This window comes from Xyrauchen texanus, chromosome 6, assembly GCF_025860055.1.
Source record: "Xyrauchen texanus isolate HMW12.3.18 chromosome 6, RBS_HiC_50CHRs, whole genome shotgun sequence".
Lineage (NCBI taxonomy): Eukaryota > Metazoa > Chordata > Actinopteri > Cypriniformes > Catostomidae > Xyrauchen > Xyrauchen texanus.
This window is the reverse complement of record NC_068281.1, coordinates 17,175,281-17,202,636: the sequence shown is the minus strand read 5'-3', so window position 1 is coordinate 17,202,636 and position 27,356 is coordinate 17,175,281. Positions and strand designations below refer to the sequence as shown.

At 45.7% G+C, this 27,356-nt stretch overlaps 1 protein-coding gene across 1 annotated transcript in view; it reads left to right on the top strand.

Moving 5' to 3' along the window:
* LOC127645025 (tenascin-R-like) overlaps positions 1 to 27,356 on the top strand; it is a 224,705-nt gene that overhangs the window by 138,689 nt on the left and 58,660 nt on the right. Inside the window, exons 4-7 of the mRNA XM_052128518.1 lie at positions 4,810 to 5,351; positions 13,949 to 14,425; positions 24,713 to 24,976; positions 26,531 to 26,646. Coding sequence (XP_051984478.1) covers positions 4,868 to 5,351; positions 13,949 to 14,425; positions 24,713 to 24,976; positions 26,531 to 26,646 — 1,341 coding nt within the window. The 5' untranslated portion in view covers positions 4,810 to 4,867. The remainder of the gene's footprint in view (positions 1 to 4,809; positions 5,352 to 13,948; positions 14,426 to 24,712; positions 24,977 to 26,530; positions 26,647 to 27,356) is intronic.

Below are 27,356 nucleotides of genomic sequence, written 5' to 3'. Positions count from 1 at the left end.
ACATGACAGACACTTTTGTGAACTGTAGGAGATTTGTCCTGCAGATCACTAGAGAATTACCAGCACTCCTTGTGGACATGTAGGCATTCATCAGGTTACCGGTACTGTTTGATGATTGCAAATATGCCGCGCCAAAGACTTGAAGATGAGTCATATCACCTGAACATCTGGAAGAGCTATAATTATTTGACATCATGAAATATAGTCATTAATGCTTTCATCCCTGACATTTCAATCAGTGGTGTGTTTGTGATCACTGAGGAATAGATGGTGTGTCTTGCAGGTGAAAATGAGCTCATCACATGGTTTCAGTGGATTCAAGCTTGTGTAGGTTGCAAATAACTGCATGTTTTTTCAGTAAACAATTTGTATTATTTGTAGTATTATTATTTTATTTTGCAATCTGAGTGTACTGGATTGTGAGAGGTCATCCCCTATGACTGGGGTCTCTCCTTTTATGAACATACAATATTAATCAATGTCTCAGTATGTCTTTTCAGTACAATGGCAGTTGATAATGGCTAACTTACATATGAAAAATAGTCCATGCATCATATTCCAAGTATTTTGAAGGCATATGAAAGATTTTGATGGGAAACAACCCCAAATGTATATACATTTTTAGTGTATATCTTGACATCGTTGTGTGTGCATTAGTCCATGAGAGATGCTTGTATACATTGGAACATGTTTTCAAGTGTTTATATATATATATATATATATATATATATATATATATATATATATATATATATATATATATATATATATATATATATTTATTTATTTATTTTTGTGCAAAAAGAACACATTTTAATGTGAGCCACTATCACTTTACATCAAGGTGACTAAATAATTACAGAACAAGAACAAGAGCATGTCATCTCATTCATTGGAGGTAAGGTTGAAAAGATTCTGCTCCTAATTTGCATTACTTTTTTTTACTTTTTCAATTCCCTCTTTCTTCAAAAACTCTAATAACACAGTATTCTTAGAACCTACAACTCTCTATATAAGTTACTACAGTTTTTCATTAATGTTTATTAGCTGCAAGATCAGTGCCTTTACCAGAGAACACACAATGCTGTTTAAGACCACAAGACCAAAGAACAGGGATTATAATACAGGATGTTACATCAGTTCTTCTAATGTGAAATTAAGGCAATATTGATGCAATTGTTCATTTCCTAGTAAAACAAATGTCTCTTTCCACCAGGTATTCTTCCATCACAGATCTACAGGATCACTTTTTTCCCACTTGTGGTAGTGACATTTGCAAACCAATATTTTGTAAATTAGCAAATCAATATTTGCAATAGTTTATGCAATACCTTTCATGTATACCACATAGAGTGTATTCTTCATGTATTCTTTAAAAAATGCATTCTGATGTGTCGCTTTCATGGAAACATCTTAAATTTTAGCACGTTGCTATTGCACAGTTAAAATGCAATCTCCGTACAGTGAATTCTTAGTAAAGTAATTGATGACATGGCACAGATGGAATCTGCAGACCTTTTTGTCCCAGAGAAAATCTGCAGAGTGTTGCTAGGTCATATCCACACTATTCCGTTTTCGGTTAAAAAACTCTGTTTTCAGATTTTCCAATGTATGAGGTAATTAAGAGCGTAAAATGCTATTTCACCATGGATCAGAGGCAAAAACCTAGCAAAATCAATGCAGGTTGTTTTCATTAGTGTGGATGTGGCCTTTGGGGTGGAGGAAAGAATAGATATGTCCAAGTATTGCCATATTTTACTGAAACTCTATTATTACCATGCAGAGAATTTATATATTTTGCTAAATTTTGTTACATAAATATATTTTGACCATCTTTCAGAGCTAGTCTGTGAAATGATTAAACATGCAGTATCATGAAGTAAACAAAGATTTTATTTCAATTATTTATTACAATGTATTATAGTTTTCAATAACTGTACACTGAAATAAAAATCACAATAACTGTGAAGTTCTGTGGCCACATTTTGTTTGTGCCTGCTAATGACCATTCTCGCAGATCTATATGTGTTTTTCCTGCTCTACACTACTATTTCGTGCTATGTGATGGCACTCCCAGACACTCATACACACCTTGCTGTCAGTTTTGATTGCTGTTCTAACATTTGGACAACCAACTAATCCTGGCAAAAAGCATGTGCAATTCAAATGTACTGGGTAAAAATTCACAGTTTGAGGGCCCGGTGGTCTTCCCTGTCATCTTTAATTGAGAGCTCTCCTAATTGAGTCTCTTCGTCATTCAATCTGATGGTGCACCATTCTCTTCAAAGCCTGTAGAATTGCTGGCATTGCCAAGATCAGCCCATTATAACAAGAGAAACACAGAGCTGTCTGCGTGACCTGGCCTGACTTCTTTTATTGAAGGCGGCATGTGTAAAAATACAGCAATCTGTGAGAAAGAGAATGTGGCAGTCTCTCCCGTTCTGTATTCTCTCTATAGTTCTGTAGTTTCTCTAATATTTTACATTAGAGAAAACACTAGAGCATGGGAATTTATCAAATCTCCTCCAGCGTTAAGTACAAAAAGAAAGGGGGAAAGACATTTTTGGAGTCTTAAAAGCTTTGTGATTTAATGGAGAGATTATTATTTTAAACAGACATTGTGTGGACTGTTAAGTGTTACTACTGTGCAAATTATGGTTTCTTTGATTCCTTATTTTTCATATGTCTGCTTAATTTAGTGTTAAGAAGTGCTTCAGTAATGTCAGACCACTTCTCATTTGATAATCATGTGAATGACTACTTCTGCCATGATCAACGTGAAAAATCTCTTTGTAATAAAATTCCGTTTACCAAAACAAAATTAAATGGGCAGTAATAGTGTGCTATGCTGATTGCACCAGACATGTAAATGCCACTGAGTTTAATGAATAAGGAGCATTCTAATAAGTCTAATTTACATAGAAAATAGGTGTGATTGCACTGAAATGAGCGACAATGACTTTCCAATTAGTTATTCCATCTCATTTAGTGCCTGGTTAAATTGGATTAACACAAAAGGAAAATTAAGAAATCAACTAACTAACAAAAAAAAACAAAAAAAAAACAAAAAAAATCATGATTACAGAAACTAAAAGAAAGCCCCTGGGAGCAAAGCCCAATAAAAAAAAAGGGAACTAGTAGATTAAGCGGCACCAAAATGGCTTGAATGTAGACTAACATGCTCCAATACGAGCACACAAAGCAATACTTCTGTTTCCAACACTGACGTTAGCTAAGAAAATATATGTATGCACTACTGGTCAAAACTTTTGAAACACACTCATTCTTTATTATAATTATAATTATTATTATTATTTTTTTCACATTTTAGAATAGTAAAGTCATTAAACATGGAATAACATAAATGGAAATATGGGAATAATAGTCCCAAAAAACTATTCTATTTTAGCATCTTCAAAATAGTCACCCTTTGCCTAGAATTTGCAGATCTGTTGACATTTTTTTGGAATGCTTTTTGAACAGTATTGAAGGAGTTCCCATCTATGTTGGGCACTTAGTGGCTGCTTTTCTTTATTATTTGTTCCAAGATATCAATTTAAAAAACTTTCACAAAAAAAAATTGTAATGAAATAATTAATATGGTGGCACAATTATATTTTTGTCTAAAAAACTAATTTCAAACATTTAAGCATACAGATCAAAAGATTTTTATGATCATGAGAAATATTTCAGTCAAGTGTTTCAAAACTTTTGACTGGTAGTGTATACGTACATGCATGGGAAAACACACAAAAGAATGCAAATGCAACAAAACAATAGCAAAACACCAGCGCCATTACAACTGTTGTATCATCTGACGATAGGCTCTATGCACTCATCCAGCAGGCCAGACGAGAGAGAGAAACAACATCAAGCATGCGGATCAACCAAAGAGTGGTTGTTGAAAGTGATAATATGGTTGCTCAGAGTATAGTTACAGTAGCCTGTTGAAGACACTGTAAGTTGTACGAACCAAGCTGGAGGACAAATCGGCAGCTAGCACCCAGTGGAGGGACAGAATCCGGTTTAGGTGGAGTCGAATGATGCCAAACAAAGTGGGCAGCAGTAACGGTGACGCATATCCTGGAATGTAGCAACCCTTAAATAGGCAGGCAGTGAATGCTGATAAGCTGCTACTAGTCATTGAAATGACAAAGCTAACGAGCCGCTAATCCAGGGACGGTTTAATCTGCCCTGCCACACACAAAAGGATCACAGATATTTAGTGGACTTGCCATAAATTCTTTCTCTCATAAGAAATAGTGAAGCAGTAGACATTTACTTTAAAGTTGCCTACATTTATCTAATCATCTAGCATTTAGCTTTACATTTTATACCATCCTAAGATGGTTTGCTGGTCTCCCAGCCTTACCAGCTGAAAAGTGTCCAAAATCCTTTGAAACCCCTTGAAAGAGGCCTGCCTGAACATCATAGGCTGGTTTAAAGGCATAATTCTCCCAAAAACAAAACTTCTGTCCTCATTTAATCAATTTCATATTGATCCATTTCCTTTCCAAGAATGGACTTTCTTTATTCCATGGCACACAAAATTATATGTTAAGTAGAATGCTAGTTTCAGTCACCATTCACTTTCATTGTATGGAAGAAGATTCAGTGAAAAGAAAGAGTCTAACCCTCTAACATTTTATTTTGTGTTTTACTAAAATAAAAAAATCATACATGTTTGGAATACATGAGGGCAAGTACCTGATGACAGAATTTTCATTTTTGAGTGAACTATCTCTTTAAGCTGTTGTTTTTTTTCCTTCAGGGCAGCTAGGCCTAAAATGTGTATCTTCTTGTCCACAGTGCCAATCAGAGGGTCCATTTGAGGTGTTGATGATCTCACTCTAGCGTCTCAGTTGTTATGTGGGGGTGCACCATGGCGATACAAGTTTCAATTGTGAATCTGGCTCTACTGTTCTTTGGAGTTCTAGCTGTACCTAACCCAACCAGCAAACTAGTGAGGACCATGCGGGTGAGGCGACAGGCTCCAGATGGTGAGGGTTTGTCTATTAAACAGACCCAGCCCATGATCTTCAATCATGTATACAATATCAATGTACCTTTAGAGTCCCTGTGCTCTGTGGACCTGGACACAGTACCAGGCCCAGGGCCAAAAGGTCCAACTGGCAGTGACAAGATGCCAACTGAGTACACGGAAGAGACTCTGGACTCGGACAGCCAGGTGACCTTCACCCACCGCATCAATATCCCAAAGCAGGCCTGTGCTTGTCCTGTGGCTGCCACCATGCAACAGCTGGCTAACCGTATAGAGATGCTGGAGAGGGAGGTGTCCGTGCTTCGAGCACAGTGTAGCTCCAGCTGCTGTGGAGAAAGCTCTGTCATGGGTAAGTCCAAGACAACTGCAACATTGTCCAGCTCAACATAAACATAATTACTGAGTGCACCTTTAAGTTTTATAATGGCTTAATCCAACACATCTTCTTCAATCACTGTCTTGAGGTTTTTATTTGTGCCCGGTGGACAAAACAAGAGTGTTTATGGGTTGTATCCAGGTCCTTTTGTCTGTTAGGACATGACAGCAGTGCTAAGTGAAGTAGAAGCTATATTGTGCAATGACCCATGGGGACAACAGATCTGGACGGTGGATGTGGTGTGCTTGTTTAGCATCTCAAAGGTGCACTGGAGTGGATTCACACCTGCAGACATGGGCTGTGGAGCCTCTCCAGGGCTTCTAAAAATAGCTGAAGCACTGCAGTAGTAAAGACAATGTCATATTAAGCTAAACAAATGAGGTTAGATCATGAACTAGATTAATTACTGGACTGCTGCCAGAGAGGTCTTCCCCCAAGTTTTTAAAAGACTTAATATTTCAGGTGTGATTGCAGGTTCACGGTTTGCTGAATCAAACTACTAGTCTAAATGTGCATGAGCTAATGAGATTGCAAGATATTGCCTCAGAATTATTATTCATCTTTTTTATTTTATTTTATTTATTTTAGTCCTTCCTGATGAAACATTTTAACAAAAATTGTGAAAATAAATGCCTTTTCAACCATCATATATATATATATATATATATATATATATATATATATATATATATATATATATATATATATATATATTTAAATGACTCATTCCTCCCTTTTTTAAAAAAAGCAAAAATTATTGTGACAGTGAGGCACTTACAATTGAAGTGAATGTGGCCAATTTTTTAATCACTGTTTCAAAAGTATATAGTTTATAGGCACAAGAAGGGTTGGGAGGGTTACTTTTGAAATGTTTTCCACTACAGATTACAGAATACATGCTGTAATATGTCATTTGTAATGTATTTCATTAGATTACTCAAGGTCAGCAACATATTCTAAATAATTTGGATTACTTCTTCAGCACTGGTAGATTTTTTCACTTATTTTGACTATAAAAACTGGTATAAAAAGACAAAATACACATAGATATCTTATGCAGTGTTGTTTCTAAAACAAGATAAATCAAAGTGATCTTGTTTTAAGGATTTTTAGATATTTTTACAGAAAAGAAATAAAATAATTATTATCAATAATATAACTTTTGCCCTAATATCAAAGGTCTTACTAGAAAAAAGAAATTATGATCCAACGTGAATTTTCTTGATAAAAATATGATTGTGCCTGGTAACATGTGCATGTAAAATGGCTAGAAATAGCATTTCAGCTTAGCGCAAAGCTGACAATTTACCGTCTAGGTTACGTATGTAACCTCCGTTCCCCGATGGAGGGAACGAGACGTTGTGTCAGAGAAGCGACACTAGGGGTCTCTCTTGAGCGCCGATATTCACCTCTGAACTATGAAAAAAGGCCAATGAGAGTTGGCAACCAGTATTTGCATGTCCCGCCCCCGGACATACGGGTATTTAAGCGGCACAAATACGGGAGTTCATTCAGGATTTTTCTGAGGCGCCGGAAATGGTCTGGCCACAACAGGGGCTCGGCTCAGCGACGTGGCAGGGGAGACACAACGTCTCGTTCCCTCCATCGGGGAACAGAGGTTACATACGTAACCTAGACGTTCCCCTTCTGTCGCTCTCTCCACGTTGTGTCAGAGAAGCGACACTAGGGGTCCACTTAAAAAGAGCCATGCGCTGAGCAGTGTACGTGATCCGCTGATACAGGAGCGAGCAGGTATTCCTACGTGCAGAACGACCAACTGTATCAGGCTGCACGTACCCTTCCCCAATGCCCCATTTAAGCCATCAGGATTCCTTATCGTTACCCTGGAGGGGGGAACAAGGTGACGGCCGCCAACATGGGAACGGGCCAGCCTGGCTGGGCCTCTTTTCTCTCTATGTTTCTCGCATAGAGCAACTACGGCCGGGGCCCTTACACGCATTGAGGGAAGGGGGTCTTAGCTCTTATTAGGGCGGAGAAGACCCTGCGGAGGCCACACCTTCCTGGGAGGGGAGGCAAATTTTGAGTGGCAAATACATCGCATGGCCTATACTTAGGTCTTATGCGGAACAGTAGTGCGGTGGTAGATCCAGCCTCGCAGAGGGGGGAAGCATACAGCACGGCACCCGAGGCAGCTGTAACTGCCTAAGGAAAACATGGAGTCAACTCTCGTGAGGGGACAGAACCGTGGTTTTACACACAGGGGGAGTCCGAACAGGAGGCCTTACCTGTGGGGCACCTATACCAGTACAGGGTAGCTAGTGGTACCCGCAGTGGTTTGGGTCGGCGAGTTCCTCCGCAGAACTGCGACCCACGAGGGCTAGGGAGGAGTCAGCCAGTGTCCCAAACCTGGGATCTCCTGGGAAAGAAGGCGCACTGTTTCCCCTGGTTAGGGGGAAGGGCGCTGGGTGCAAGCGATTCACCCGGTCAGATCGTGGACGTGCCACCGAGTTCTACGGGCTCGGTACCTGAGAGTACACGGGACGATACTGACTCAACTCGGAGATTGTAGAATCTCGCAAAAGTGTTAGGTGTTGCCCAGCCCGCTGCTCTACAAATGTCTGCTAGGGCAATGCCCCTAGCCAGTGCCCACGAGGATGCAACACTCCTGGTGGAGTGGGCTCGGACCCGCAAAGGGGGGGGGGCACGGCCTGGGTGTGATAAGCCAGGGAAATGGCGTCGACAACCCAGTGGGCGAGTCTCTGCTTGGAGACAGCATTCCCTTTCTGCTGTCTCCCAAAGCAGACGAAGAGCTGCTCAGAGCGTCTGGTGCTCTGTGTGCGGTCCAGGTAAATACGTAAGGCACGTACTGGACACAGCAGTGAAAGGGCTGGGTCTGCCTCCTCCCAGGGCAGCGCTTGCAGGTTCACCACCTGATCCCTGAAGGGTGTGGTAGGAACCTTGGGCACGTAGCCCGGTCGCGGTCTTAGGATCACGAAAGTGTCCGCCGGACCGATCTCCAGGCAAACGTCGCTAACAGAGAACGCATGCAGGTCCCCGACCCTCTTGATGGAAGCGAGCGCGATCAGCAGGGCGGTCTTGAGAGAGAGGGCCCTGAGTCCAACTGAGTCAAGCGGCTCGAAGGGGGGTCTCCGGAGTCCCATAAGGACGACCGAGAGATCCCAGGAGGGAAACAGGTTAGGCCGGGAGGGAGTCATCCTCCGGGCACCTTTTAGGAACCTGACGATTAAGTCGTGCTTACCAAGAGACTTGCTGTCTACCGTGTCATGGTGGGCCACGATAGCGGCAACATACACCTTGAGGGTGGAGGGGGACAGCCTCCTCTCCAGCCTCTCCTGAAGAAACACGAGCACTGACCTAACTGCGCACTTCTGTGGGTCTTCGGCTCGGGAAGAACACCAGTCCGCGAACAGACGCCACTTCAGGGCGTAAAGATGCCTGGTCGAAGGGGCTCTGGCTTGGTTAATAGTGTCTATGACGGCCGAAGGTAGGCCGGCTAGATCCTCCGCGTCCCGTCCAGGGACCAGATGTGGAGATTCCAGAGGTCTGGATGCAGATGCCAGAGCATGCCCCATCACTGAGAAAGAAGGTCCTTCCTCAGGGGAATTCGCCAGGGAGGGGCTGTCATGAGGAGCGTGAGATCCGAAAACCACGTCCGGTTGGGCCAGTAGGGGGCCACCAGAGTGACTTGCTCCTTGTCCTCCCTGACCTTGCATAGCACCTGTGCAAGAAGGCTCACTGGGGGAAAAGCTTACTTGCGCAGCCCCGCGGGCCAGCTGTGCGCCAGAGCATCTGTCCCAAGGGGAGCCTCTGTGAGGGCATACCAGAGCGGACAGTGGGAGGTTTCCTAGGAGGCAAACAGGTCTACCTGGGCCTTGCCGAACCTGTCCCAAATCAGCTGGACCGATTGGGGGTGGAGCCTCCACTCTCCGCCGGGCAAGTTTTGCCTTGACAGCGCGTCCGCTATCACATTGAGGTTGCCGGGGATGTGAGTGGCGCGCAGTGACTCCAGTCGCTGCTGACTCCAAAGGAGGAGACGACGGGAGAGCTGTGACATGTGAAGGGAGCGTACTCTGCCTTGGCGGTTTATGTAGGCCACCACTGTGGTGCTGTCTGTCCTGACTAGGACATGCTTGCCACGAATCAACGGAAGAAATTTCTTCAGGGCAAGAAAAACGGCCAGCAGCTCTAGGCAGTTGATGTGCCAGCGCAGCAGGCCTCGGTTCCACCGGCCTGCGGCTGCGCGCCCGTTGCACACGGCGCCCCAACCCAATTTGGAGGCATCGGTTGTAACCAGAACGCGACGGGACACCTGCTGCAAGGGTACTCCTGCCCGTAGAAAGCAGAGGTCTGTCCAGGGTTTGAAGGTTTGGCGGCAGGCGGGGGTAACTTCCACGCCGTGCGTGCCGTGGCACCATGCTCGTCTCGGGACTCGAGTCTGGAGCCAATGCTGAAGTGGTCTCATATGCATCAACCCCAGTGGCGCGGCCACCGCGGAGGATGCCATATGCCCCAGGAGCCGTTGGAAACGTTTCAAAGGGACCACGGTGCCTGGTTCGAAAGAAGCGAGGCATTGCAGCACTGACTGAGCACGCTCGTTGGAGAGACGTGCTGTCATTGAGACTGAGTCTAACTCCAAACCGAGAAAAGAGATGCTCTGGACCGGGGTGAGCTTGCTCTTTTCCCAGTTGACCTGAAACCCTAAACGGCCGAGGTGCTCGAGCACCTGGTCTCTGTGTGGGCTAAAATGAGCCAATCGTCGAGGTAATTGAGTATGCGTATGCCCGCTCCTCGTAGCGGGGCAAGAGCCGCCTCTGCGACCTTCGTGAAGACGCGAGGGGACAGAGACAGGCCGAAGGGGAGGACCTTGTACTGATACGCCTGGCCGTCAAACGCGAACCGTAGAAAGGGTTGATGTCGAGGGTGAATTGAGACGTGGAAGTACGCGTCCTTCAGGTCTACCGCTGCAAACCAATCTAGATGCCGGACGCCAGATAGAATTTGTTTCTGGGTAAGCATTTTGAACGGGAGTTTGGACAAGGTCCAATTGAAAACTCGCAGGTCCAAGATCGGTCGTATGCCGCCGCCTTTCTTGGGTACAACGAAGTAAGGGCTGTAGAAACCCTTCTTCGTTTCGGTCGGAGGGACAGGCTCTATCGCGTCCTTGATTAGAAGGGAGGCGATTTCCTCGCGCAGGGAGTGGGCATGTTCGCCGTGCACTGCGGAGGAACGAACGCCCACGAAGGGGGGCGGAGGCCTGGCAAACTGAATTGCGTAACCGAGTCGGATGGTCCGGTGCAGCCACCGTGACGAGCTGGGCAGTGAAAGCCATGCCTCTAAGCTCCATGCTAGGGGCACCAAGGGGACGAGTATTTTGGACGTACCCGGCGGGGCTTCGCAGCGGTGCGGAACAGGTAACGCAGCGTCGAGAGGCGCTGTGGCGTCCCGAGGGAACAGTCGTGGGGCTGAGGGCGGAAGCACCGCATCCTGGGCGCTGAGACTGTTGAGGCCTGAAAGCAAAGTGCCATGAGAACGGCATTTGCGGGCCATGTGACCCAGAGGTAAAGGAAATAGCTCTTTTATTGAGAATTTGGGTACCGGCAAATGAAAAAACAAAAGATTCTCCTCCCGGCCCTCCATCGGGGGACGGAGTGGTCTTACCACCTCCGGAGCTAACTTCTCGTCCTCTGGGTCCGCTGTCTCAGGGACGCTTGGGAGCCTACCGGGTCCTCGAAGGAGTCCGTGAGGCAGGGGGCGTACGCTTCCTGCGGTTTGCTCGATGCCGGGGCTGAGAGCTGGGCCCAGGTTGGGGCGGAGCAGAAGGTCTTCTGGCCGTGGGAGGACGCCCTCGGCGAGCAGGTGGGGCCTGGGCCGTGGCGGCAAGCTTGCGGCGCGGCATGATGTGCGAAATGGCCTCCGTCTGCTTCTTCACCAGGGAGAACTGCTGGGAAAAGTCCTCAACGGTGTCGCCGAAGAGGCCGAACTGGGAGACAGGGGCGTTGAGGAAGCGAGTCTTGTCAGCTTCACGCATCTCAACCAAGTCCAGCCATTGCTGACGTTCCTGGACCACCAGAGTGGCCATCGCCTGCCCGAGTGCCTGCGCTGTGACCTTCGTCGCTCTCAGGGCGAGGTCGGTCGCTGAGCGCAGTTCCTGTAGCGTGTCGGGATCAGGGCCACCCCCGTGCATGTTGCGAAGTGCCTTGGCTTGGTGGACCTGCAGGAGAGCCATGGCATGCTGGGCGGAAGCGCCGCGTCCGGTAGCGCTGTAGGCCTTCGCGGTGAGCGAGGATGTTGCTCTACAGGACCGGGAAGGGAGTACAGGGCGGCCCCGCCAGGTGGTAGTGCTTCCGGGACATAAGTGGAGCGCAACAGCTCTATCCACCTGGGGGATCTCCGTGTACCCGTGGCGCGCTCCGCCGTCGAGGGTGGCGAGGGCGGATGAGCAGGTGGCGGTGCGACGAGTGGAGAGGGGTGCTCTCCACGAAGATGTCAGCTCATCATGCACCTCCGGGAAGAAAGGAACCGGGGGGCGAGGCTGTGAGCGGCGCCCCACGCCCAAGAACCAATCGTCCAGCCGTGATGTCTGTGGGGAGGATGGAGGGTTCCAATCCAGGCCCACGCTGTTGGCTGGCCGGGAAAGCATATCGGACATCTGTGCGTCGGCCTCCTCCTGGGCGAGCAAGCCCGAAGGCGGCAGCCCAGAGGAGCCCTCAGCATCAGAGCCCACGCCCTCCGATGTCGCGGCGAACTCATCTGCTTCCATCGCAAGAGGGTAGGCAGACTGGCTGTGAGGCGAGTCGCCGCCACCTCGAGCGGGGACGGGAGTCAACGAGCGTGCCGGGGCGCGGCAGAGCTGCACCTGCTGCCATCCCCGAATCACCTCCATCGCCAGCCGCATCGTCCTCAATCCCGTGGGAAGAAGGAGCAACGCAGGGGGCGGCTGGAGTGGCTTGCTTATGGTTGTAAGCAAGCCGCGACCGCAACGTTGTCATGGTCATGTTCTCGCAATGAGAACATGAACCATCCACAAACGCAGCCTCAGTGTGATCACTGCCCAGACACACGAGACAACGCCTGTGGCCGTCGGAAGCGGAGAGTACTCTACCGCATCCAGGAACAACACAGGGGCGGAAAGGCATCTTTATAAAGACGCGTCCTTAAAAGGACGTTCAACGATGCTGTGTTTTTTGCTCTTTTATAGGAAATTACTCTTTTAAATAAAATCACTCTTTTATGAATGAAAGAACTCGTGAGAGATCTTTCTTATCTGCAACTGTCGATGCGCTCAGGGGCAGGAAGTGCACAGCCGTGCAAACAGGAGAAAGCCGCTGTTGTGCGCCGTAGAATCCAACAGCATGCAGCAGAGGATAGCAGGAACTCGGTGTGTAAAACGCAGCAGTCTGCAAACACGACCATCTGCTCCGAAGAAATTTTCTGAATGAACTCCCGTATTTGCGCCGCTTAAATACCCGTATGTCCGGGGGCGGGACATGCAAATACTGGTTGCCAACTCTCATTGGCCTTTTTTCATAGTTCAGAGGTGAATATCGGCGCTCAAGAGAGACCCCTAGTGTCGCTTCTCTGACACAACGTGGAGAGAGCGACAGAAGGGGAAACAAGGTTTATTTATATTTCTTCTGCTCCAAACTTCAAACTTCTCTGTCTGCTCGTATGAATGTAACACATCATAAGAAAGTGTTTTACTGCTGTTCAAATGCACTTTGGATCGCATCACTGATATGTATAAAGGTTTTCTGTCTGAAAGGACTAAATATTAAATGAAACAATTGACAATAAAATGCAAAGTAATCTCTTCAGTAATCAAAATACTTTTTGAATTGAACTGTATTCTAATTAGCAATGATTAAAAATTTAACTGTAGTGGAATACAGTTACTAATATTTTGTATTTTAAATATGTATTCCGGTTACATGTATTCCGTTACTCCCCAACCCTGGACACTAGACATAAAGGATATGCGTGTAAGCATGATTTTAGGGTGATAAAATCACTTACAAACCTTTTCTGTGTATAGTTATATCCAATTTTACAATTTTGTTACCATGACAATGTAATGTCAACAAACCTTAGAAGGACTGTAAAAATGACAATTTAAACAACTTTACAGCTCAAATAATACAGAAGTTTTAACAGTAGAATTAATGTAAGTTCTTTATAAAATTATAATATACATTTCTGGGTTTAAACCCTAAAAAAAATGACCACGGACACACTTTCATTGTCCTAATTCACTTTTGGACTTGTACAGAACCTGGACTATTCACTTAAACAAGCCTAATGCCATTTGTTGGTCTTAGCTGGTTTAACTGGGCTCCCAGCCTGGCCAAGCTGATGTTTAGCTGGTTTTATGTTTGGCTAAACAGCTGGCAAGAGCCCAAAACCCTTTCTAAATCCAGCAATCACACCAGACTAACCATCTTAGACTAATTTAAAAAAAACATTTACAAGTAAAATAAATCAATGACCATTTAAAGCATCAAAATATTCACGTATCCTTATATAAATATATAAAAAGTCAAATTCAACTATACAAATATTTCTCATTTTCAACCCTATTTCTTCACCGTTAGGTCACTTGGACTTCGTCCCTCAGTGTGGCAGCCATGGCACCTTCAGCATGGAGATTTGTGGATGTCTGTGTGAAGAAGGCTGGATGGGCAAGAACTGCTCTGAACCTCGCTGCCCAGATGACTGCTCCGGCCAGGGCATTTGCATCGAAGGCGAGTGTGTATGCGACCGTAACTTTGGCGGTGAGAACTGCTCTGAGCCTCGCTGTCCAGGTGATTGCTCTGACAGGGGGTTGTGCATCGATGGTGAGTGCGTTTGTGAGGAAGCCTTTGCCGGTAAGGATTGCTCACTGGGCAGATGCCTGAACGACTGCTCAGATCAAGGAGCCTGTGTAAACGGAACCTGCCAGTGTCGACCAGGCTTCCTGGGGGAGGACTGCTCTCTCATCTTCTGTGCCAACAACTGCAGCCAGAAAGGCGTGTGCAAGGACGGGTTCTGTGCCTGCCAAGAGGGCTATACGGGAGATGACTGCGCTTCAGGTCAGTGTTTCAACATGTATGATTCAGTGGCTTCTGGTGGGCCTTTAAATTTAAAAGGCAAAATCCTCTGTCTTGGTTTGGTTTATTTTAGTCCAATATAGATTCATTAGATTTTTTCACTTCTACAAGCAGTCAATTCTATACTATTAATTAAATTAAAGGTTGGGTAATTTTCACCTTATAATGTTTGCAGGCCACATGATTTTCTTTTTTCCATGCAACAAAACAATTTGATAAATAATCTGATAAATCTAATTTCAAAGTAGGTTTCTTACATTGCCATTTTATTTGACGTTGCTGATTTTATATCTATCAGCATATTGATATTCATGTGAAAATACTCAGTGTTACTTAGTACAGTGTTTAGTGCTTTACAAAAAACTTCATATTTCCTCTGAGATAACACCTCTGTTATCTGTGACTGTGCTGCGACGGGGAGTATTTTCATTCTATGTTGACAGTAGAACAGTAAAAGAGAACACAACAAAACCTTAACCAAGGCAATGAATTCACATATTCTCCCTTACCAATATCAAGAGAATATTTAATGTCTAACTCACTCAATGTTCTTAAAGCAGTTAGGCATTTAAAATAAATAAATCAAAGAGGAAATTGAGCCATAATGGATGCTTGTTTTAGAAAACAGGAACATGGTTTTCCTAAAATATATTTTCTTTAAAGTGTTTAAGCCATTTGCAGATAAACAAACCACTGTATTGGGAACACTCTTTATGCAACGTATATATTCTTCAAGACAAATATATAAGTCCTCGCAGGGAAAAACAGGAACCATTTCCCAGTTACAGGCACACTCATTTGGTGACAGCCCGCAGTGTAACACCATTCATTTGTCAAAAGTCACATTCACTGGGGAAGATGTGTCATATTAACCAGGCCGAAGCAGTTTCTCCATCATGCTTTCCCAGCTTCACAGTTATTTTGCAGAAAAGGCTGGTGAAACCCCACATCGATGAAGATAGCTGTCATCTCACAAGTGGGAGAGGGAAGGGCAAATCATATTACAATACCAGTTCTCTCCCTCTCATTTTCTGCAAGACTGAGTGAAGGCAAAATTGCTTATTTCATTGCAATTAGGAGAAAATAGTGGGGTGGTGTGTGCGAGGGGTGGTGGAATACGGTAAGTGGCTTCTCAACTATTCCACTCTATGCAGCTCCTGAAGAATCTCTGCTCTCTTATGTCTTCATTTTATCAAGGGAATGAATTAGGATATGGCTTTTCTTTCAGTTACTTTATGGAATTTTCTCATTTCATTATGCCAATGAAACTAGGTAAAAAAGTATTTTGCATAAGGGTAGCAATGGCAGAAAATATATAGGGAAAGGAATGTGATGAGTAGTTCCTTTTCTGGAAAATTCAAATAGTTTAAATGTAATATTTTATTAAATGTATTTCTGACAAAGTATAATTTCTATTACTTTCCCATTTCTATTCAGGAGCTTAAATCACAAATATAATCTACATATACACTTATCATCTATTGTTGTTTTATGTTAAATAACTTAATAAATACAAAAACAGAACTAACACAAAGTAATTGCAGTAAAGTTACAGCAAACTGCAATATTAACAGTTTGCATGAATTATCCCAAAAATGTTCAGTACATGCTCTTTCTTTAGTGCATAGCAATCATAACCTAGACAAGCCAGGCTGTCCATAAAACTACATGTACAAAGTGCAATGACTGAATCCTGCTATAAACCTGATGTACTTATTTTAAAAAGTGTGTCCTAAAAGCATAATAAATAAAATACCATTAAACAAATTAATGTTACATGCCAGAAAGTATATCATCCTTTCTGAGCAAATTTGACAGTTGTTAGCATTGTGAAATCAGTTTTACTGTAAAATATTTCTGAAATAACTCTGCAATTCAGAATGTTCTACTAAATATTTTCATACAGATTAAAACAATTATAAAATTGTATTAGTACTTTAAATAAGATGGCAAAAAAAGAGTATAACTTTGCCTGAGCCAGATATTAAACTGAGAACTTAAAAACCACAGTGGAAAATGAAATGGAAAAGTTGCTTTCAACAGCTTGGAGATTCCAGAGTTTCCTCTATTTCTCTGGTTCAATGCAAATCTAAATCTGAATAGGCCTTGCATTACCCCTAGTACATACTGTATAAGTGAGTAACTGTCAATAATGAGGAGCTTATTTTTTTGAATGGCATCAATGCATTAAAGAGTGAGGAGCACTTTGTTTATGCATGCTTCCTCATTAGAAAGTTGATGCTGGCACTCTTAAGAAATGTCTATTTTAATTAATAATTTAAATGATATGAGAAGATAATTAACTTTAAGCCTGTATATAACAGATCTTAGAAACGTATCGGTTACCTAACGTAACCTCGGTTCTCTCTAGATGAGGGAACGAGTATTGCGTAAGCTAGCTTACGCTACGGGAAAGATTCATCTTTTCTGAGATATTGAAGCCAAAAAATTATCCTTAATTTTTGTATCCATTGTCAACACAGTGCGGCAGCTGCAGACCTTGAGCGGGCTAGCTAGCGAGCTCATAGGTTGCTCTGCGGCAACTGCTGCAGCCTATAGACGAGCTTGGGCTGAACTCGCATCCAATGAGAGGCGTCCGCCGCTCACTGCAACAAAGCCCGCCAAAATGGGCGTGACTAGAGTGCATATAAGCGTAGTTCGTAGGCTGGAACCCTGGTTTTCATTGACTGAAGCGAAAAGTCGCCGTGGCGCGAAGCACGGCCGGCTACGCAATACTCGTTCCCTCATCTAGAGAGAACCGAGGTTACGTTAGGTAACCGATACGTTCTCTTACGAGAGGTTCTCTCGTATTGCGTAAGCTAGCTTACGCTATGGGAACCCATTGTCAACGCCGTGTGCGCCAAGCATCCACTGTATGAGCCCCAGGGAATTAAGGGGGACCCGGGGAGCCCTTATGAGCGGGAAATAATATTTGGCCGGCAAGAATGCGGGTCATTGATTGTGTAATACATAAGCACATAGTGGGAAGGGAACGACAGAGCGGCGGTGCCGGTCTGTGTGGAATGTGTCCCATCAGTGCAGCTCACCAGGGGAGCTGTAGCGTATTAAACCGCTAGTAGTTTTGCCTGCAGAGCGGTCACTTCCATATTGTAAAATCTGACAAAGGTGGAGGAGGAAGTCCATCCCGCTGCCACACATATGTCGTGAATGGAAATCCCGCTGGACCATGCCCACGAGGATGCCATGCCTCTAGTGGAGTGAGCCCTAATGCCCAACGGGCATGGCAGGTCTTTTGACGCGTATGCAGCAGCAATAGTGTCCACTATCCATCTAGATAGTGTCTGTTTCGAGGCGGCGAGACCTTTGGTGCGCCCTCCAAACGAAACGAAAAGCTGCTCAGAGCGTCTGAAAGCGGCGGAGCGCGCAGTATACAATCTCAGTGCTCTGACCGGGCAAAGGAGATTGGCGTTGCATTCGCTATCGGGTGCTGGCAGCGCCGATAGGGAAATGACCTGTGCTCTGAAAGGAGTACCGATCACCTTGGGAACATAGACGTGTCTAGGCTTTAAAATGACCTTGGAGTCACTTGGTCCAAACTCAAGACATGCAGCGCTGACAGACAGCACGTGAAGGTCTCCCACACGTTTGACTGATGACAGGGCAGTCAGAAAAACGGTTTTGAGTGAAAGGTATTTCAAATCCACGGATTGAAGTGGTTCGAAAGGGGGGGCTTTCATAGTTTCGAGAACTATAGAAAGATCCCAGATAGGAACCGATGGGGGGCGCGGGGGGGTTCATCCTTCTAGCTCCCCTGAGGAAGCGGATGACCAGCTCGTTTTTACCCCATGACTGGTCGTGCAGGGGTACAGCGAACGCCGCAACGGCCGCCAGATACACTTTGAGCGTGGATGGGGATCTGCCCTTATCCAGCAGCTCTTGTAGAAATACGAGCAGCGACGACACCCCACATGTCCGCGGGTCCAGGTCTCGGTCGGTGCACCATTTTGAGAACACAGACCATTTTGACGCATAGAGTCTTCTCGTGGAAGGGGCTCTAGCATGTATGATGGTGTTTATTACTCCTTCTGGCAGAGCGACGGGTAGTCGTTGATCACCCACGCATGCAGCGCCCAGCGCTCTGGGTGGGGATGCCAGATTGTGCCGTGAGCTTGAGAGAGGAAATCTGCTCTCACTGGGATGGGCCACGGCGCTGTCAGTGACAGCTGCGTAAGCTCCGGGAACCATGTCTGATTCTCCCAACGCGGGGCTATGAGGAGCACCGAGTGACGCGTTTCCCTGATCCTCTGCATTACCTGTGGCAATAGCGAGACGGGAGGGAAGGCGTAAGCGGGCGTCTGGGCCAGTCCTGGGCCAGCTGCGTCCTCGCTTCGAGAAAAATATTGGGCAGTGAGAGTTCTCTTTGGACGCAAAGAGGTCTATCTCTGCTCTGCCGAATAGGTGCCATAACGTCTGGACTGTTTGAGCGTGCAGGGACCATTCCCCTGGGGGAATATTGTCTCTGGACAGTCTGTCCGGGCCGTCGTTCAGGTGGCCTGGCACGCGCGTCGCCCTCAGCGAGCGCAGGTGGCACTGGGACCAACTCAGTATGCGTTTCGTCAGATGGAAGAGGTTCCTGGATCTGACACCGCCCTGACGGTTTAGGTAGGATACCACAGATCTGTTGTCCGAACGGACCAGGACGTGGTGACCCTGAATGACCGGGAGAAAGCGCACGAGCGCGTACTCGACCGCTATCATTTCCAGACAATTTATGTGAAGGAGCTTTTCCTGAACTGACCATAGGCCGAAAACCGGAGAGCCCTCGCAGACCGCGCCCCAACCCGTGTTGGACGCGTCTGTCGAGATGACTTTTCGGCGAGATACAGCTCCCATTGTCACTCCCCGCTGATACCATTCGGCCACTGTCCAGGGCTACAGAGCTGAAATACAGGTCTGAGTCACCTTTATCGGCTGGCGGCCTGTGGCCCAAGCCCGACGAGATGCGCGGGTGTTTAGCCAATGCTGAAGCGGGCGCATGTGCAGTAAACCCAGCTGAAGTACTGCTGCGGCTGAGGCCATGTAGCCTAGCACTCTCTGAAATTTCTTCAGAGGTGTGAGGCTGTTCATCTGAAATGACGCGGCTAGTCGCTGCACACGGCGCGCGCGCTGTGTAGATAAGCGAGCCGTCATTGCCACTGAGTCTAGTTCTATTCCAAGGAAGGAAATTGCCTGACTGGGCTGTAGTGAGCTCTTGGTCCAATTGACTGCAAGGCCCAAACTGTTCAGATGACTGAGGAGAACTGTCCTGTGAGACAGAAGCTCCGTATGTGATTGTGCCAAAATCAGCCAATCGTCCAAATAGTTCAGAATTCGCAAACCCTGACTCCGCAGGGGTGCGAGCGCCGCGTCCATGCACTTCGTGAAAGTACGGGGTGCTAAGGACAGGCCGAACGGAAGGATGGTGTATTGATAAACCTGGCCGTCGAAGGCGAATCTCAAGAATGGCCTGAAATTATGCATTTTTCAGATCGAGAGAAATAAACCAGTCCCCCTGTCGCACATGCGCGAGGAGTTTGCTGGTTGTAAGCATTTTGAACGGTCTTTTTGCAAGCGCTTTGTTCAAAACCCTGAGATCTAATATTGGTCTGAGGCCGCCGTCTTTCTTGGGGACAAGAAAATAACGGCTGTAAAACCCCGACTCGCTCAGGGGAGGCGGCACTCTCTCTATGGCCCTTTTGCACAGAAGGTTTGCTATTTCTGAACGAAGCATGCACGCTGCTTCCGTGTTCAAAGTAGTTTCGAGCCAGCTCTGAAGCAAGGAGGACGGCGATCGAACTGTAGCAAATAGCCCTGTTTTATTGTGCTTAACACCCATTTGGATATCCCTGGAATATCTTCCCACGCTTTGAAGCGTAATGTTAGAGGGTGAATGGCCAAATCGCTCTGATTGCCGCACACAGCGCGCTGAACAGAATGTGTGAGCGCGCTTACTGTGCTTATGCTGGACTGCTCGCAGACAGCATGGACAGGCTGTTCTGTGAGTGACTTCCGATTGAGGTGAATGGGGAAAGAGTCACGTCTGTTAAGTGATGCGCAAGCATAGCCACGGGCACGGGACTTACATACAGAGAAGTGTTTGCTGGCCGTGTGACAGAGCGGGCAGAGAATGGGCGCCGCGACGTATTCGTGAGCGCATTTATTGACTCTAACACTCGAGTGGTTCATAACCGCTTTTGAGTGTGCTCTGATGGGGACACGTAACGTGTAATGCTTGTGTGTAGAGGTGAACACTAGATTGTGGGCACATTTTCTACACATAAGGCTGGTCGTGTGACAGAGCGGCCAGAGAATGGGCGCCGCGACGGATTCGTGGGTGCGTTTATTAACCCTAACACTCGAGCCGGTCGTAACCGCTTTATGTGAGTGTGTTCTGATAGGGACACGGGACGTGTAATGCTTGTGTGTAGGGGTGAACACTGAATTGTGGGCACATTTTCTACACATAAGGCTTTATTTTGGGTCGCCGTGGAAACGGCGTTTGAGTGCAGGCAAGCGGGTAATATCACCGGCTTGTTGGCTGCTGAATCCACCACTGCAGTAGCCTGAGAGAAGGGGACTGACAGGGGGCGTATGGGACTTACATACAGCTGGCCGTGTGACAGAGCGAGCAGAGGAGGGGCGCGCACGGGCTCGTGGGCGCGTTTATTAACTCTAACACTCGAGCGGGTCGTAACCGCTTATGTGAGTGTGCTCTGATAGGGACACGGGATGTGTAATGCTTGTGTGTAGGGGTGAGCACTGGATTGTGGGCACATTTTCTACACATAAGGCATGTTTACTCTTTACAAGATTTCTTTGGGTCGCCGTGAAAACGGCGTTTGAGTGCAGGCAAACGGGTAGTATCACCGGCTTGTTGGCTGCTGAATCCACCACTGCAGTAGCCTGAGAGAAGGGACTGACAGGGGAGAAGCTTTGACGGTGGTCCGCCGTGGCGGCACTGAGCCGTCGCTTTCTCAACAACGCTAGGAGGACTTCGGTTGCTCAGGTTTCAGTACAATCTTAGGCCGAGGCCCGCAGGGGGCGGCGGTCTGCGGCGGCTGTCTGAGCGCTGATCGAGGGCGGCCACCCTGTCGACGCTGAGAAGTCTGGCTTGTTGAGCTGGGCGCTGTGAAGAGGCTCGTGCAGGAGGCTGGTCACGTGGGCGGCCTGCAGAGGAGCTAGCGACGAGGCAGAAAGAGATTCATGGCTTGGGCTTCGAGAAACGGTCAACAATGCCACTCACCGCGGAACCGAAGAGACCGGACAGAGAGAGCGGCGCGTAGTGCGTTCAGCTTCTCCCAAGTCGGCTAGTCAGATCTGAAACAGCCTCTGTCTGTAAGACGGCCATGGAATGCAGAGCAGATGCGGCTTGGCCCGCGGCGGTATAGGCGCGGCCAACACAGGCGGAAGTAGTTCTGCAGGCCTTAGACGGGAGCACCAGCTTAGACCGCCATCTCGCGGAGGGCGGGCAAAGGTGCGGCGTGGAGTCTGTTGGGAGCCTGCACAGGGGGCACACGACCTGTGTGAGGAGGCGCGTTAGTTCCCCTTCGACTCCGGCGCGGGTCCTGCTGGATTCCTGGGCCGAGGAGGAGGCGTGTGAGCCTGACCACTCCTCGCTGTCCGAAGCCATGATGGAACAGCCCTTATCCTCCGCTTCTTAGTCCGAGATGGCAGCAGAGCAGCCGCCGGCGGCAACTGCGCGGCCCTGGGTGGGTGGGGAGGGTGAAGGCGATGCTCGAGGGAGGGGCTCCGGCGAGGCAATCGCTTCTACCACTGGTTCCGGCAGCCTTTGAGAGTGGTGCTTTTTACTGCGCGGCTGAATGGAAGGCGGCGCGGTGGCTTCGGTCCTGAGCGCTCGAAGTCGAGCCCGCAGGGTCAACATCGAAGCTCCTCGCAGAGATCGCGATCCGCCTTCAGCGAGGGCGAGCTCTGCATGCCCCAGTCCCAGGCAGAGAGCGCAGATGACGTGGCGGTCTCCGGTGCTGAGAGGGGCGCGCATGAGGCGCAAGTGGAGCGAGGCATCTTTAAAAAGACGCTCAGTACTCTTTTGTGAAGTTCATAAGAACTAGCTTGCTTTAAAAGGATACGTCGCCGGATGGCGTAGCTCGCAGGACGGCTGAAGGTGGCGAAGACGGCCGGCTTCTTCGAGTGCTGTCCACGCTTGCTTGATGCCCCTCGAACGGCGACGCGGCTTCCAGTTCAGAGATGCGAAGAGCTTCGCTGAAGAGATGAAAATCGGGGTTCCAGACTACGAACTACGCTTATATGCACTCTAGTCACGCCCATTTTGGCGGGCTTTGTTGCAGTGAGCGCGCGGACGCCTCTCATTGGATGCGAGTTCGCCCAAGCTCGTCTATAGGCTGCAGCAGTTGCCGCAGAGCAACCTATGAGCTCGCTAGCTAGCCCGCTCAAGGTCTGCAGCTGCCGCGCTGCATTGACAATGGATACAAAAATTAAGGATAATTTTTTGGCTTCAATATCTCAGAAAAGATGAATCTTTCCCGTAGCGTAAGCTAGCTTACGCAATACGAGAGAACCTCTCGTAAGAGAACTGTAAATCATAGTTTGCCATTACTGTTAATGTTTGACATGTTTTGATCAAATGTTGAATTGAATGGCCTCTGCTTTCTAGTTTGTACTTGATTGTCTTTGGGCGACTTTCTTGTTAAAAAAATCAGAAGCATCCAGTTCAGACTGACTAGTGTTCCCATTGTTTAAGACTGTCTCTTCACTTCTTCCTGGGTGTTTGTCTTTAAAAATGAAAAGGGAAGCTAAACAGATCTGGGGAAAAGCACAGATGCTTAAGTGATGCATTTCACTAAGTGAGCACCTTGGGACTTTCTCCTCTACTTTGAGAGGTCTGTGGTAGATGGGGAGTACAAGGAATGACAATCTGTCCTGTTCATGTGGAAGGAGCTTAATTGCTTTCTCAAGTCCTTAGTAGTTCCCTTGGGGCCAATTATAGCTACTCCTCAGAGCCCAGTATCAGAAGGAAGTCTCTTGTGGTCTGGAGACACGAGTTGTTTCTTAGTCTCATGGGTAGTCTGGATTCTTCACATATATTTTTATTTATTTATTTATTTTATAAAAGTAGCTACATTTTCTGATTACTTCAAATTCAGTACCTGTAAAAATACAGTAGCATCAATGTCACATAATAGCAGGTGGTGAGGTGAAACCACTACTTAAAACTCTTGCCTTACAACTCCATAAACTCTGTAAATAAAAACAACCATGTTAATAACAATGCTAGCAGCAATGCACCTAAGGCTTTGTTCAGACAGGCAATGAAAATATGATATAATGTTTGGCTTCAGGACACAAATTTTACATTAGACATTGTAAAGGGATCAATGGAAAGGAGGAGGCGAGAACCGGCTTTTCAATATAAATAATAGTTTTAATGATAAACTCAAAAGACCACATAAACACACACGACGGACATGTCCGTAAACGATCTCTCTCTCCCGCACGACACCCTGCAGTCGACCGTTATACCTCGGAGGCTTGATTAGCCTAATACGGGACCGGGTGCGTAGGATCACAACCCGGCCCCGCCCTCCGCCCTGCCACAGACATCAAGTAGTGAAACAAACACTGTACCAAAACGATTTATTGTACACAACTAAATCAAAAAGCCCTTAAAATAAACATTGAAAAAAAATTAAATATTTTATACTATCAATATAATATTTTATTTGATATTAATATATATATTTTATTTTTAGTTTTTTTCTTTTTCTCAAGGACAAGGGCACAGTTTGCTACTTTTGCGTTTTGGCATCTGCCTAATTTTGTTAACTTCTACCAAATGGCAGATGAGTTTGTGGCAAAGTTCCACAAGGTTTGGCATTATTTGTCAACAACAAAATGCATTCTCGTCCCTTTTATCCTTTGCATTTAGCTTTGTTTTTTCCTGCTGTCTACAACCCTATCGGAACACACCTGCAACCCATTTTTAGTTTGCGACCCACCAATTGAGAACCTCTGGACTGCACTGTTGGAATAAGCAGATATGATAATATCACTTGCAATGTGGGCAGTCAGTGATAAAGATCAGATTTGAAAAGCAAATTCAATATATTCAGTTTGAAAAGGCATCTGTGATCAAATAATAATGTAAAATGCTTGCAGTTTGATTTGTCTCAGTGCACATCACAGAATTTTCCCTAACCATACATCCAGGATGTCCCCTAAGAGCGATTGCTTTTTCATCAGAATGACACCATTTATATTCATGTGCTGTCCTCTTGCTTTCTTTGTACACAGTGTCACCTCCTATAAATCTGCAAGTCCGAGGGGTGTCAGAACATACCATTGATCTGGAGTGGGAGGGATCTAGGATCCTGTCAGACTTCCTGATCACATATGCCCCTACAACCCCTGGTGGAGTCCAGTTAGAGAATAGAGTTCCAGGAAACATTACCAACACCACCATCAAAGGGTTGGAGCCTGGTCTGGAGTACAACATCAATGTGTATGCGGTCATCAATGACATTATCAGCTCACCAATGAGCACCTTGATCTCAACTTGTGAGTGTACTCCTTTAATGAATGCTATTCAAATGTCATCAGTGCTCTGGCCAGATAAGGCTCTTTCCATGAAAATGTCTAGTAGGAGCAGTTTTGCATAGAATTGGGATGTGACATTTTCATCATAATTGCATCATTATTAGCCATGCATGACTCAGCTGTGATAGACCTGGATGAGATACACTCTTTTGCAGTGTCAAATTTGCACACACACACATACCTCATGTTACATCTTCAGAGGAACAACTGGCTCTCTTTGCCAACAGGATATGATTAGACACATACCACCTGCTGGGTAGCAGTGCCAGATTGGCAAAATGCTGGAGGCCCTTCCGTGTACAGCCAATGCCCGTCAGCCTTGAGAAAAATGCCTGAGCCTGAAATGTAGAACAAATCATAACAAATATCCCATTATTTGTGAAAAGCCATTTGGGCATTCTGCAAAAAAAACACATAACACCACTGACTATACTTCTGCTCTGTTAATTTTTGCTGTTAATTCGTATGTAATACAGATAAGCTGTCCTTAATTTGAAAGAAATTGCTTTTTGCTGTTGGCCTCTGGCAGGTATCATGATCTTGCTTATTCTTCAGAGATATTCAAATAGTGGAGCCATTTAATTGCATTTAAAACCAAAATTTTCAAATCTAACCAAGGTGAGATTAATGTTAAATGAACACATTAGTGCACATTTTCTACAATTTTCTCAAAGTCTGGAAATACAGAATATAGTGTATTGAGTTTAATGTTTGCAATAGATGAATTCAGACACAAAGCCATTATTATGAATAGAGAGAGAAAGAAAGAAAGAGAAAGAAAGATCAACCAGTGCACTGTTGCAATCTCTAAACACATAATTTAAAACCCTCAAATTTATGTAATAATTGTCTGCATTCATTGCAATTTTTGTGACTGAGATTCATTGAAAAAAATGTATGCAAAAGATTGCATCACTAGATTAATATTTTATAAAACCCTGGAAGATTTCCTTTAAGCAACAGTAAGGAACACAAATATATGGAGAGATTAAATCCAAATAAACCTCATAATGGGACTTCATGTATTGCCCCATCTATGTGCTATGTGCTATTTTAAACATAGATTCAGCAGAAGTTTCTGCTCTTTCAACAGAGTTGTTACATTGCTGCCATTTGAATAGTGTTTCAAATTACTTTCAAATCCTCTGGAGGCTCTAGCCATTGTTGAAACTAAAAAGTCCATATGTATGTAGGCTACCACAAAATGACAGATATAATATAGTTTCCTGGGTTTTATGCTTTGGATTTCCCGACTCTGCCTGTTATGCAATAAATGTTTTTATGGACTGACAGATTGCAAACATATAGCAAATATATAAGTGAAGTCATATTTGGGAAAAGTAAAATAAAACCTGAAAGTAAACCACAAAGTAAACCGCTCTGTGTCAACTCTCTCTACTACTCTCTTTTACAGAGGCAAAAGAAGAGCAAAGATCTGTCTTGGTTGTGAAAAATGTTGATATATTGAACACACACAGGATGGAGGCCAATAATGCATCAATCTGTACCTTTTAGATCTCTCGAATCCAGACGGTTTACTCTTCAAATCTATCATGGAGTCATCCGTGGAGGTTCAGTGGCAACCGTTAGACTACTTGTTTGATGGTTGGGAAATAAGCTTCATTCCCAAGGTAAGGCATTCCTTAGGTCACGCTTCATTTGATCCTGCCCTCTGCTGTTGCTCCTGGAATCACAACAAAGAGGTTCTGCAATCATGTTGCCTTTGGGGCTCGAACACCCACGCACTGTATATTGACAACAATGGATGAGAATGGCATTGTAAGGTTTTGACAGACATCTGAACAAGGCTATAAGTTCACCCAAAAAGGAACGTTTACTTATTTACTCACACTCATGTCATTCCAAACCTGAAAAGCTGTCTTCTTTAGAACACAAAAGGTGAATTTTTGACGAATAACCTGGCAACTCTTTTCCATGTTATGAAAGCTAAGGACGAGCACCAAACTGACTCATGCGCTATTCCAATGTATCTAAATCCACAGCCTTCTGTGTGGAACAGACCAAAATTTAAGCTGTTATTCAGTGAAAATCTTGATGTCCACCCTAGCTCTACTTGATGTGTTGATCTTAACATGAATCTTTCTTTTGAGTAATATATTTTTAACAAATGGTCTAACCTTCCTATCGTTTCACATTGAAGTGAAGCGTCTCTCTCTCTAGACCCCTGAGATGTTTCTTTTGGTTGTAGTGTTACTATTAAAAGCAGCCATTGAGACAGTAAACAAAATGTTCCCATCTACCAAACAGAACTGACAAATGAGAGGCATATTATTCTGATAGTAATGGAAACTGGAAAAGTGCGGCTTATAACAATAATATG